We start from the raw sequence: 13,595 nt of genomic DNA, 5'->3' as shown, positions 1-13,595 counted from the left end.
TCAACCCAACCCAAACTATTCTATGATTCTATGATTCTATGATAATTGAAGGCAGGTTTTCTATGATTCTATGATTCTATGATAATTGTTCCAAAGGCAGGTTGATTTTCAGGCAAACTAAGCCCAGGCTTCTGATACTCACCAACAGACAGATATCAGCAAAATAAAGGCTTGTCATCTCCATTCTATTCCCCCAAATGACCAGCTCACATGAAGTGTAGACATAGCTGAGGTCCTTGAAACGCCCTAAGTAGAGTCCCTCCAAATGACAGGACAGCTGTGAAAACTTTGGTTTAGACTAGAGGTTTGAAACTGTTTTAAGGAACATGTGACACGGTTGTGTGCAGTCATTTCTATTTTGATGGGACATCTTTCAAGTTTGTTTTATATTTATATTCTCTGATTCCTTTTGTATGTGCTGCCTGTGGTGTAACAAACCTTTTCCCTTTTTCTTTCATCTAATATGTTTCTTTGAGAAGACAACTTCTCTTTAATCACTGTCAGAGACAGGTTTAGTTTTTAGGAGGCTTGATTAGCGTGCAGGGAATTCAGAGAAGAGCAACAGAGAAGGTGATTTTTGAATTCTACCAAAAGATTAGAAGAAGGTTAACAATGCATATAGCTTGGCCAAGGGTCTATAGATCATCTTGATCTTCTGGTATCTAATGGATGTGGTAAGGGATTAGAGGAATTTTTAATGGTATAGCAATGGAACAAAAAGTTAAGTAGTGAAAATAGGGGAGGGGAAATACAGAAATCTATATTATAGTACCAAAACTTAAACAATTTCCTCAACAGAAACAGCAGAGAATTAAAAAATTCCCAACAATTAAATATCCTAATATAGTTAAGAGTGAATATCTAAAAATTCTTTGTGACTTTCCAGGTCTTTACTTTTATTTTTACCTATATTGGTCTTCTTGATTCTCACATAATATGTCAAGTGCAGGGCTCAGTATTGCCATTTGAACTAGCTCCAATGCAGGAAAAGGTATATACATATTAGGTGAGGAAGTACCATGCAAACATGACCATAATACTTCCAGAAATGCAACTCAGTTGTTCCAAGTTAGTTCATCTATTTCCACATAACAGTGCACTGTGAAAAGCAGACATCATCGGAGAACCTGGAAAGGTTGGGTGAAGGCAACTGCCAGAGAGACTGGTAGAGCAGGAGAAATTTTACTGGCTGAATGGACCAAATGGAAATGATAAGTGGAGCAACAGTTCTTGTTCCTCCCAAATCCAGCAGGTGAGGGAGAGAGTAACTTTTGCAAAGAGTAAGCTCAGACAGTAGCAGGTGACTTTTATTCACCGGCGGGGCCATTTTACTCGAAGTTTCTGACAATAACTACACTGCAATTTGCTGGGAGTCTCCCTTTTTGCTAACAGCAAAAGAGGTGCACTTCATTGTGGCAGCACAGTCTTTGCAAGCAAGTAGGCTGGATCAGTGCACTCAAGTCCAAAGAAAGGTGGAGGGCTCACAAAACTCAGCAGATCTGTGGACTCTCTTTTTCATACAGTAACGCCCATAATGTATGTTCTTCTGCATATCCCATCAGACAGAGCAAAAATGTGGACATAGATTTTCCAAGGACCCTTGTTCCTGCAGTATGACTGTGATTTAAATGCCTTTCCTGGCAATTAACAATTTACTTCTGTGTCTGTGATGAGTGCTATTGGGGGGAAAAAAAGAAAAGATAGAGGGGGATCTCTGAGCAAATGTTTTCTTATGGCAGTTTTCTGTATGTGGTCATCACTTAATTGAAATAAATGTCTTGGCCAATTACGATATGAGTTATTATTCCAATCTGTCATTGGAATGAATCTTCCTTTTCTGATCTTCTCCCAAATGACTGTGCATCAGGTAACTGTTTTTCACTTGAAAGCAACAATTAGTTTACATGTGAAGGGATGTTATTTCGTGCCTTGTGCAATACTCAGGTGATTGGTGTTTGATGCATCTTAACACTGAAATGAAATCACAGGTGAAACCTGTTCTGGTTGAAAATCTGCAATAGTGTCAGGGACTGGGGAAGAAATGGGAATTTTAATGAACAGATATGTCCTCCCTCCTGAGAGCACGACCCAGCTGAATGCAGTCAGATCCAAAAGATCCAAGAGGCTAACTGGCTGATTTTCCTTCCCTTCTTTGAAATCCAGACTTGGAATTCAATGCAGGTGATTTTAATTAGGCCCTGTGAATATTAATCAGAAGTCACATTTGTGTGATGATGAGTCCAGTTTTAAACCTGGATGCCGTGTTTAAAACATTGAAAAGTGCAGATGTGATGTATTCTTATATTAGAAATGCTAATGATTAGGACAGATTGAGAGTGTTACTGATCACTTAAATGTCTAAGATGGGTGACTATCAGAACTGCTAAAACAGTTAAATAGCACAGTTTTCTGGCATTTTGTAGTAGTGTCTCCTAAAAATACTGTCATGCCACCCCCATCCCAAATTAACGCTTCTAAGGCCAGTGATGTAGTGTGCTCACACCTTAAGGTAGCACTGTGATTCATGTTTTAATGATAGTGGCTGCTGGCTGTAACTATGGAATGTATTGTCATGGAAACTACACTTTTCTATATTTACACCAGTGCTGGTTATGCGAGAGACAGTACTTGAAAGAAAATCTGGATAATATATAGCTTAATAACGAGACAGGCAAGCTGGGAATAAACAGATCAAAGATTCAGCAATGTTAACGGCTGCTGTTTGTCACCATAGTACGTTTCTAAACAGGCTCAGTCACTGTTTCAGATGATAACTAGCACAGCAAGTCAGAAGGAAGTGCTGCTGCGATGTCACTTTGGACTAACAGGTCAGACAAACTTAGACTATTGATAGCTGGTTGATTGGCATCCGCGTCGTGAACTCTCATGACATGTAACACTCATGTCCAGGCTGTTAGGAAAAAAGTATGAGCTGAGTGAATTGAGGACACTGGGTTGTAAGGGCCTGTTATTTGCAAGAAATAAATCTTCAGAAATGGAACTGGGTTGTAACTCTAACTGTGGAGCAGTTCTGTCTGTCACTTCCATCTAGAAACTACTGTCATTTTACTGAGCTTGGGCTCTTGCAAGTTCTAAGTTCAAACAGATATAAGGAGAAATAATAATCAGAAAATATTATACCAAGTTGAAATTTAGCTACACACAGAAATTGGATAAAAATAAAGTTATTGTATGGTGCAAAAGAAAGAGTAGGATCAAAGCTGTTTAAGAAAATGCTTCTTTTATGTTTTTGAACTCTGCAAAGCGAGGGTAAGTTATACTGAAGAAATTCTACTTAAAATTTAGATATATACATACATGCAATACACACACACATATATATATTTACAGAAATATAAAAACTTAATAGAAGAGTTCTCCTACGTTAGGGTCTGCAGTCTCAGGCAGATCTTTTTAAAAATTCTGTACCATTCACCCTCTATACTGCTTGACCTGGCTGCATACAGAGACCTCCATTTGCCATTTTCTCCATTCTGTTGCATAACAAATTTCTAGTTTGGGTTTATTACAGAAAATTGTTTCAGTTGTGCCTTAAGAACTCACTCACGATTGCCAGGGAGACAAGCTGCTCTCATTTCTTTAGAAAGAGTTTCTAATTTGATGGGCAGAGCTTAGCGAGTCTCAAAAAAGCAGGGTCAAGTCACTGTGAAAAAACTGCTGGGTTTACCTTGCCATCAGCTGTGAAATCGTTGAAGACATCGCTTTACTTCCTATATCGTAGCCTTTGCATTTTATATTTGTGTGTCTGCCTTGACCGAACCTAAAACTGGAGGATATATTCATCCAACTTTTGATATAAATAATCCTCTTAAAAAGCACAGCTAGCGGTTTGCTCATCCAAATGCTTTTATGCATTTTCAGCTGGTGTTGCTTTAACTGAAGGAACAGCGACAGCTGTAACTGAATCCAAACCAGCGTTATGCTCCCAAACTTCTTTAATTATTGCGTTTCTGCAATACAGCAAGACGTTTGCAGGTTATAGGATAACAGTACTAGCTGGAGTCGTTAGTTACATTGCCTCAAAAGCAGAGTTTAAAGAGGGTTGCGTTTTAAGCTTCATGCTGGTGCATTTTCCGTGTAGCTTCATATCTTTATTCAGTGTCTCCTGCAATCCGTCAACCTGTCTATTTGTAAATTTGTGCCTGGAGAAAGCTCCCATGTGGCAAGCCAGGATTGGATAAATGTTACTTGTATTTCTCTGATTGCAAACTCCCAGCATCTGGGGTTTTCAGCTTTGAGTACAGTTTGTTTCACGCTGAGATTCATCTTTTTGGGGAAAGCAAAGGTCATCGCTTCTCCGGAGTTGCGACTGATTCGATTCTTTTTCTCGGGGAGGCGCTGGGAAGGGAATCCTTACTGGAATGCATATTGATAAAGGCTGAGGATTCTGGCTTCTTAGATAAGTAATTTTTTTTTCTCTTCTCTCCCCACAATGACTATGTATTGCAGCAACTCACTGGCTTTTTACCAAATCAGGAGCTGCAGTATTTTTCTTCCGATGGAATAATTTCAGCCCACTTCAGCTAGCATGACAATCTTATGTGATTGTTATGAGTAGGCGTTTACATCCTTTTACATGCTAATACTGCCACACCTGCTAGTCCCCCTCATTTCCATTTCTCTTCTTTTTTTTCTTTTTTTTTTTTCCCCAATGTAAAAACTAATTTCCCAGAGGAAGGGAAATCCTGAGATTCGTGATCAATGCTGCATCGTTGATTCATCAACAAAGAAGGGGATGGCTGAATGGGACACAGGTAGAGATTCAAGCAGGCTGCTTCTGACCGGCAAGAGAAAAGCTAGCTGTTGAGCAGCATATGTTGCCACTCCATGTGCTGTATTAGCTACTTGTTTTTAGCCTTCAGTAGGCTGCCACTACTGCAGCACTAAAGGAATGTGCCCTATTGTTAAAAATCCTGACTGCTTTACACCAATGATTTGCCACTGCAAAGTTGCATGCACCAACAACACTTTATCGTTGATGTTTGGATGCAAGGTAGGATGTGGTTAATGTATTTAAATGCATGCTGTAACTCCTTTGAATATCTGTGCTATTTAATTTCATGTCTGACTAGAGATTTCAGTGCAAATTGTGATACGTTGGCTATAATTAGGGTTTTTACAGCCGATATGTTTTAAATGTTAGGAAAAAAATGAGAAGTAAAGCTTTCTTATTTCCCAGGGTTGTACAAGTATGGATTTACAAGGAGAATCTAACGGATTATAAAGCATTTGTTTTAGAGTTGATTGTATACTTAGCTAACAGTGCTAAGATTACTAAACCACTACTCTGTCATTTGCCTGGCTTTATTGATTTTGATGTGTATACTGTTATTAAAAAACCACAAACCAGCAAGAATGAATGTATTTTTTCCATTTATATTGCTGACATGGCTTTTAACCGTAAGAGCAATACTAAAGTATACAGCCCTGCGCTTCTCTGTAAGAAATAAATAAAGTAAGCTCCTGAACCCATTTTTAAGACTACAAGAATATCTTAAAATAAGTGTTTTCTTCTAGGGACTGGACAATCATTTAATTTCTCTTTTACATTTAAATCAAAAGGTGGCGCAGTTAGCCAGAGAAGTTTCTTTTCTGGCTGTGTAATGCAATCCCACCCCAATTTCTTTAAGAGGTGTTGGATTGGACTATATTTTTCCCCATACATCCTGACTTGATGTTAGAGTATAACCAATGTTTGTTATTTTACTGAAATAATTTAAAAGTGATGGCATGTTTTTAAAACTTATTATCTTTGGGTAAACAAGTTTGGTTCTTGGATCACTGGATCAATCATGTTGATTTTACAGGGGGGGTTACAGATTTCGTCCCATTCCTTTTCCTTGCTATCCTTAAATACTGGGTGATATTAAAACTGTTCCTCTATGTTGAAACAGAGTAGGAAATGAGCAGTTATATAAAAAATGGTAGTGATAGTAATTATTTTAAAATCATTTGTGTAACTTTTTTAATCCTCAAAAATGGCTAAGCTACAAAAATAAAATTTTACTTGTACAGTCCACAAACTAGGGAACACAGTATAATTTCTTGAGTTCCTATGTGACAGACTAGCCTAAATAAAATGAAGTAACTTTATGAAATAGGTTATAGATGAGCCAATGCTCCCTAAACATAATTCAGCTAGAAGTTATGATGGATCATCTACTGCTTCGTATAATATACTTAAACTCAAACTAGGTTACAGTCAAACATTTACAATTTATTTGCCTACCCTCTCCTTTTCCTCAGACTAAGGCCTGCCTACTTCTCTGGTTACTTGAGACTTTCCTGAACTAAAGTTTCTTGTTTCTTCACTTCCTTTTTAAATAGGCAAAAATATGTTCTATTAGCGAAAGTGTTATAATTTAATTGCTGTGTCATGATGCCACTAGTGATATAAATAGCATTAAGAGTTTAACAGTTTAAAAGCTTTTATAATTTGCATATTTTTCATAAGAACAATTCATATTTCTTTTTTATTTTACCTTTAAAAACTTAAACCTTCTTGTTTTCAAGTGTTAAATTCTAATTAATAAAGGTGAATTGTTAGTCAGGGGAAATTAAATGCAAGCCACCCTTCTACAAAGGTAGGCCAGTGGCCTAGGGACTGGTATCCAATTTGTCTTCCTGCCTGTAAGCACGATTTTCAAAGGATATTCTTTGATGCGCTTAAGTTCTTTCATTATTTTCAGATCCTGTTAGGAAGAACCAAGAGAATAAAAATCATAAATTTCAAACTTTCTTTTCCTCCTCTTTCCTTAGCACTTCAGGCTCATTAAGTTAGTCACAGTCAATGTTTTATCTTCTTGTGGTGGTGTATGAACTACTTCTCAAATGAGAAGTGGATGTGTGGGATAGTGATCTTTTTCAGAAAGATGAGAAGGAGCACGAGCGAACTGAGTTATCTTTGGTTGGTTCGACAGATGTCAGATTAGTACCCTTTGATACCATCGTCAAGCAAATACGAGATATTCTCTATATGTACCAGTGTATCACCTCACTTCAAAATCTTTTTCTCATTTTCTTTTGTTCTGCAGCCCATATCTAAACACATAATTTTTTGCTTTGGACAGATAGGGTTATATTTTTAGATTTATGGGTGCAGATCCATTGTTAACAAGCAAAGAAGTTTGAACAAGAAGTAAAGATGTTTCTTTTTAGGAAATCTTTTAGTTACATGGCATGAAATCATGGATCTAAGCATGCTCATAATATTATGACTTTTACAGTCATGTGATTCTTGAACTCGGGAAGGAGAGTTATATACTGGAATGACACTTTATATTCTGGGTGGCAGAGGAGAAAATAGGTCCTCAGAATAGGAGAGTTTTAAAATATAGATAGTGGAATAAACAACAAAGGAATTCAAAGTTCAGGCAAATATCTCCAAGTGATAAAATAACCAGGTCAGGTTATTAACTAGCTCCTTTCGAAAGGACAGTGCAAGTTACAGGAATGAAATATTACTCACACTCTTGATTTACAGTTTTTACTTTTAATTTTGTGCCAAATACAGTCGTCTTTTCCTATGGGCACAGAAGTGAGAGAAATGCATCACATCAGAAACATCACACCCATTTTTATCTGTTCCCAATGCAATAATTTTACAGTCTGCTCGCTCCTAACAGGTGGTGCCAGGGAGTTAATTTGGGGGGGCAGGAAGAGGGTGTGCATGTCTTACTACACCATATGTTGCAAAGAAGGCAGTGGAGGAGTCTTAACTGCGCCTGCGGGAAGCTTTTCTTTTCAGCTTGTTTTCCCGGACTTTGATAGTTGACCTTGTCCTGGACCTTTACTTTCAATGATGCCCAGTTTTATGATCCTTGACCTTGAAATTGCAAAGAATTCAGAGCGGTTTAATTTGAAAGGCAGGGTAGTGTCTACCTGAAGTGCCCCTATTGCAACCTACTTTAACATATTTAAACACTTCTCCCATTTCTGGTAGGGGAGTACCAGTGTTTCTACCACAGCGGTACAGAGCCAAAGCAGAGAGGGGATAAGTAGGTTTTAAACTATGGCCCTCAGGTGCCAGGAGGTGTTCTGCAGAACTTTCTTCTTCATAGTCTTTCAGGGCTGGGACATGAGTGTGTATCCCCTGAGTCCTAGAGTTGCTCCACAGCTACTGGACAGATTTGTGTCTGTGGATTAATGAACGGCTTGTGTGTAAGATAGACCCGCGTTCACAGATCTCCATCGAGAGGAGTGCCAAGGCATATATCAGATTCTCACTGAAGACGATGAGACTTAAATGCATGCTTAAATGTCAGTATGTGCTTACTCACTTTGCTGAATTGGGCCCTGTAATAGTTCATTCAGTATTGCAGAAGAGTTATCTTCCAACTCTTAATATCCTGTTCATTTTTGCTCTTATTAAGAGTGCCAGGAAGGGATTTCAGATTGACTGAGATGTTTCTTAAATTACATTTCAGCCACAGCTCTGACACTGACATGGAAGTGGTTTTCTGTCTTATCTCCTTTACCTCTATATATTGAAAATAGATATTGAGGAGATTCCATTGAAAGATGAGTGACTTCCCTGTTTACCTTTACCAGGTATTTTGATAAATCCTACTTCCCTTTTGATTTAGGTTTATTTTTACATCTTTCCTAGCATATTTTAAAAGGTTTTTTTTTTTAAAAGGGATAAGATATACCTCCCTCTCTTCCCTGTCTCCTTTCTTTCCTCCTAGCACATTTATCACAACCAGTCCTCCAGCACAATAGCTGATTTTGGTTTTTTTTTTCCCCTACTATTTCTCTGTTTTAGCTGAAATAACCAAATAGTGACCTATTTCACTATCCAAGGTGAGCATGAAAGTAAAACCACTTGTTTCTTCAGCTGCCAAAACTTCTTTGTTTTGCAAAACTGTTGCAATACAAAAGGTTTTATTACTAAAACAGATAGTAGGGGATATTACTGAATGTCTTGACATTCATATCTATTATTTTTATCATGATCAAGCTACTTGTTTTCTGTACCAGCATTATTAGTCATAGAATCATAGAATCGTTTAGGTTGGAAAGGACCTTTAAGATAATCGAGTCCAACCATTAACCTAGCACTGCCAAGTCCACCACTAAACCATGTCCCCAAGCACCACATCTACACGTCTTTTAAATACCTGCAGGGTTGGTGACTCCACCACTTCCCTGGGCAGCCTGTTCCAATGCTTGACAACCCTTTCAGTGAAGACATTTTTCCTAATATCCAATCTAAACCTCCCCTGGCACAACTTGAGACCATTTCCTCTTGTCCTATCATTTGTTATTTGGGAGAAGAGACCAACACCCTCAGTCTCTTAAACAAACTCTGGTATGTCACTTAGCACTTAATTGAGAACAGTCTCTATATTGTCGTAGTCTAGACCTGGTTATTGCAAGAAACAGTAATCTGAGATGGCAGGAAAATACTTCTCCAGCTAGGTATGCTACACAGTAGACCATGCTCAAAGCCTTGCATGCTTTAACTTTGTGATGCATCTCCATCAACTCAAGTGGGATTTTACTTTTCATGGGACAGTCTGAGGTGGTTTCTGGATGCAAATAAATTAACGTTTTCATTTGAATTATAAATGAGCTTTTGAAATTAATCTCCCAGGCCTACCCATGTGTCCTGCTTTGTTTTGCATTACAGAGTAGGCTTGGAGTGTGCAAACGGAATGCCTTTTTAATGAAACTAAGCAGAAAGATGCACTCCAGGAACACACTAAGTACTCTGCAAAATCTTATGGGTATTCAGTTTATAAAAACAGATTAGCACTATTCCAAAATAAAACACAAAACATATGTGTAATGTGGTTGAGTCCTTCTTAGCAGCTCTTCATTCTGTGGATCCATTCCTGCTGCTTACTGATGAGGACATAACCTCTGACTCCATTGACATATTTCAGTTCTGATTTTTGGGGGGCCAGAACTGGACAGATGTAAAAATACAATATATTCATGGTCATTCTTACTTCTGCGATCCATCTATAGAGACATATATTATACAGGGTTCCAGAACTCTCTGAAAGAGTTTACTGCCCATTCATAGACAATCAGTAGAGTATGTCAGCTGGAACATTACTGCCACTTGCTATGCATAACATTTGATAGTGGCACTGAGAAACCTACTTCCACATATTATTCTTGTTAGGCCACTGCAGTGTTAAAACAAAAATGCTCAGCAATAGAAGGAGCTGCAGAAGAGATGCAGGATTGCCACTGGCAGGAGGCTCTGGATATGATCAGTTGTGTCACAGAGGATTTGTGCATTAGTGTACAGTGCTCAAGGCAGGGAGAGTTTTCTTCTCTGGCATAGCATCTATGCAAGCGAGACATGGGGTGTAAGCCCAAGCAATTTCAGCTGGCCGTATCTTTTTTTTCTGTTAGGCATTGCCTAACACCTTACACTTTAACACTCCTGGCTTAAGAACAAGTACAAGCCCTCCCCAGCAGTCCCCACCCATCATCAATATGTGTGAGAGAAGATGAACTATACATCGTACTCAAAGGCCACCAGACTGAACTTTTCTGAGGCCAAAGTAGCAAGTTATAAGGCTGTGGGACCCTGCCAGGAACTTCTCCCAGTATTGAAAAGTTTATAAAGTGGATCCTACTCTTCAGAACTTCTTTTTCCCAACCACTGAGGAGCATTGCACTGGCGAAACACTCTGGTATCAGAGGTGAGTAGGCTGCAACTTCGTAAGTGATCCTGAGTTTGTTATCTTGAACTCAGGGTGGGTGCTGCAGAGATCAATATTACAGGAGGCACAAGGATGGCAGAAGCCTAAGGAGAAGCAGGAGGCAGCAGCAGGAAGATCCAGGTGGGGCAAGTGGAGGAAAGACATGAGGAAGGATGATGCAGAGACAGCAGCTCGGGGGTAGGACGAGAAGGCAGTGGCCTGGACAAGGGTCCTGAGGAGGCAAGCAGAAGAGAAAGCAATACTGGTGAGGTCTGGCTAGATTGAAAATTGAAAAAAAATTGTTAGATCATGAATCCGCTGAAATGATGGGCCCGTACCCTCAATCATGTAGGAGTTAAGTCACTGATTAGGGAATGCCAACAAGCATTACCATTTCAGTCTTATTTGGAGTGAGCTCACTCGTTAGCTGTCACTCACTGGCATTGGCCAACGTCTGGGCGGGTGATGCCCAGGCATTTTTCTGAAAGCATCAAGATCAGATGTTAAAAATATTTCTGCTTATGTGAGAATACCACGTCTCATTTTTTGCCACTGTCCTGCCCACGAGCTCCTTGTATGCTGTGAAAGAGATGGGTGGCTGGTAGGAGATTCCCTGAGAAACCACTCCATAACAAATGTGCAGATAGTTTAAATTAAGAAAACAATGCTAAAAGTGTTTTTTTTTAATAAAGTTTTGTTTTTTGAAAAGTGTATACACTGAAAGAAACTTCTGTTGTAGGTGGATTCTTCAATCCCTACATCATTCTGAATCACTGGCTTGTTTTCCACATTTTGCCAGAATATCTGCTTCTAGCTGCCATCAGGGGCTGGACACTAGACTGGGTGGCCCACGGTGCTTGCTGTGCATGCTTCTGTCATCACAACAAGAATATTTACTGGTAGCACAGCAATGGAGTCTGATTTTCATCACTCTAGATTACTTAAAATTCACCTGAAGCTAAAGGACTCTATGAATACCCTCTGTACTGTACCTTTGAACATATAGCCACGGTGGGAAACGCGCTTCTTTTTAAACTAGTAATAAAGCAGAGTTGATTGTCGTGGTTCACAAGCACTGTATTAGAAATATGACAATAAAGTGTACCTATGGAAAAAGTAGGGCAGGAGGCACAGAGCTAAGGGTTACTGAATATTTTGAAGGGGAAGTTCAGAGTTTGCTCAAACACTCAATTTTTTAAATGCATTTTTCCTTTAAATCATACATAATAATTACGTAAAATGAAGTACTTTCAAATAGAAATATATAAATACTGGAATGACTTGATGCACAGTTATGTGAGCTGCTTGATTTTACAAACTAATTATTGACTAAGAGAAGGCTATATATAGACATTCATCTTAACTGTAAAAGATGTCATAGAAGAGAATGATGATAAAGAAATGTTATATAAATATATTTAAGTGATAATAGCAATAAAACTGAAAACTGTCACTGAACAGTTCTGCTGATCTTTGAAAAGTAGCTTTTATGTTTCCAGTGTAGCTGTCAGAAATATTCCCATTATTAAAATATAGGTATTTATTACTTTCACTTTTCTGATTATATTTCCTTCAGCTTTAAGAATTTGATATAATATTAATAATCATTAGGGACAGGATTTTTCAAGAGAGCCTACTTGGGGATTGTGCTGAATGCAATGGAAACCTGAATGGGAAGAAAGATTACTGATGGGGGTTCCCGTGACTCCCTGTAGAAGTTAATGATCTATAATGCCAGGAGAGATGGCAGAGAATGATCTGATGAAGTATTAAGGCAGTTTGGGCTATTCTTTTGAGTCACTTGGCTATTGAGCGTATTGAGAGTATCATTATGAATCGGTAAGGTAAAAACGGCCCTCTTCACCCAGCTTCAATGAGGAATTTCACCCGTTAGCTCAAACGATCCCCACCAAGTTTTACGTGGCAAGAAAGCAGGCTTTCTGGGACAACGTCTGACTCCCAGCGAAACTGAAAATCTTTGGTTTTCATTTTTTCCTCAAACTGGCATTTCAGAAACCTTGATTCTGAGAATCCTGACACATCGTTTTGGGGAGATTTCCTTTAGGAGATGCTCACAGCTGTTCAGTGTAATTAAGATGGAATATGCCAAATATGAATTTTTCAGAAAGATGTAAACTGGTGTCAGCACTGAAGTCCACACAATGAATCACCTGGAGGCTCTGTAGCTATGGCAAATGTGCTACAGAGCCTATATCAACACATAGCTGCCTGCAGAAGACAATGTAGACACATACAAGGTCACTTTCTTTGCAAGATGTGAGCTCATCCCCTATGGAAACAGACCTGTAACTACAGACCTTGGGCCAGCTCCAAAATTTTTAGGATATACCTATATTGCTAAGTAAAAGAGGAACAAAATTGTTAGTTTTGTTCCTTGGCTGTATTTTGGGGTGCTCCCAAGCTTTTTCAAGACAATTCGTAGGCAAGGCTTGAGGAATTGTTCACTCCAGGGAATCTTTCCAAGAGGGAGCATGGATGAGGCTGCATCAGAGAAGGTTACTTGCAGCCTACAGCCTATCCTCTGGGCTATGTCTTCAAACACCTCCCACCCCTGAGCCTTGCCTTTACATGGCATTTGAAAGCCTGCAACACATCTCCTCAGTTTCATTTAATAAAAATGCCACTTTAGTAGCAACATGGACACGAGCCTCTCTCAGCCACTTGGCCTGGGAACGAAGGATCACGCTAAGAAATGGATGCATTTAGCGTAGTAGATGTAGTGTAAGGGTCTCAGCCATGATTCCACAACTGGGAGCTTGGAAAACCTAACAAATAGGGCAGAGACCATAATAGCTCTGTCAGGCTTGGTTCTTCTGGACCTACCACCACCACACCTGTGACAGTCCACCTGGAATATACCCAGGTATATTGTGTTAGAGCTCCAAGCCCAAA

At 39.0% G+C, this 13,595-nt stretch overlaps 1 protein-coding gene across 3 annotated transcripts in view; it reads left to right on the top strand.

Moving 5' to 3' along the window:
- The window catches only part of DLG2 (discs large MAGUK scaffold protein 2), a 1,087,547-nt gene that overhangs the window by 390,041 nt on the left and 683,911 nt on the right, over positions 1-13,595 (top strand). For 2 of the 3 annotated variants that reach the window (XM_019472613.1, XM_019472612.1), the window contains exon 1: positions 4,913-5,014. The exons of the other annotated variant lie outside the window; for it this stretch is intronic. In XM_019472613.1, coding sequence (XP_019328158.1) covers positions 4,913-5,014 — 102 coding nt within the window. Of the gene's footprint in view, positions 1-4,912; positions 5,015-13,595 lie in introns of those variants that run through there. 3 annotated transcript variants of the gene reach the window in all.

This window comes from Aptenodytes forsteri, unplaced genomic scaffold, assembly GCF_000699145.1.
Source record: "Aptenodytes forsteri isolate BGI_AS27 unplaced genomic scaffold, ASM69914v1 Scaffold180, whole genome shotgun sequence".
NCBI classification, from domain to species: Eukaryota; Metazoa; Chordata; class Aves; order Sphenisciformes; family Spheniscidae; genus Aptenodytes; species Aptenodytes forsteri.
This window is presented reverse-complemented; position numbering and strand designations above follow the sequence as displayed.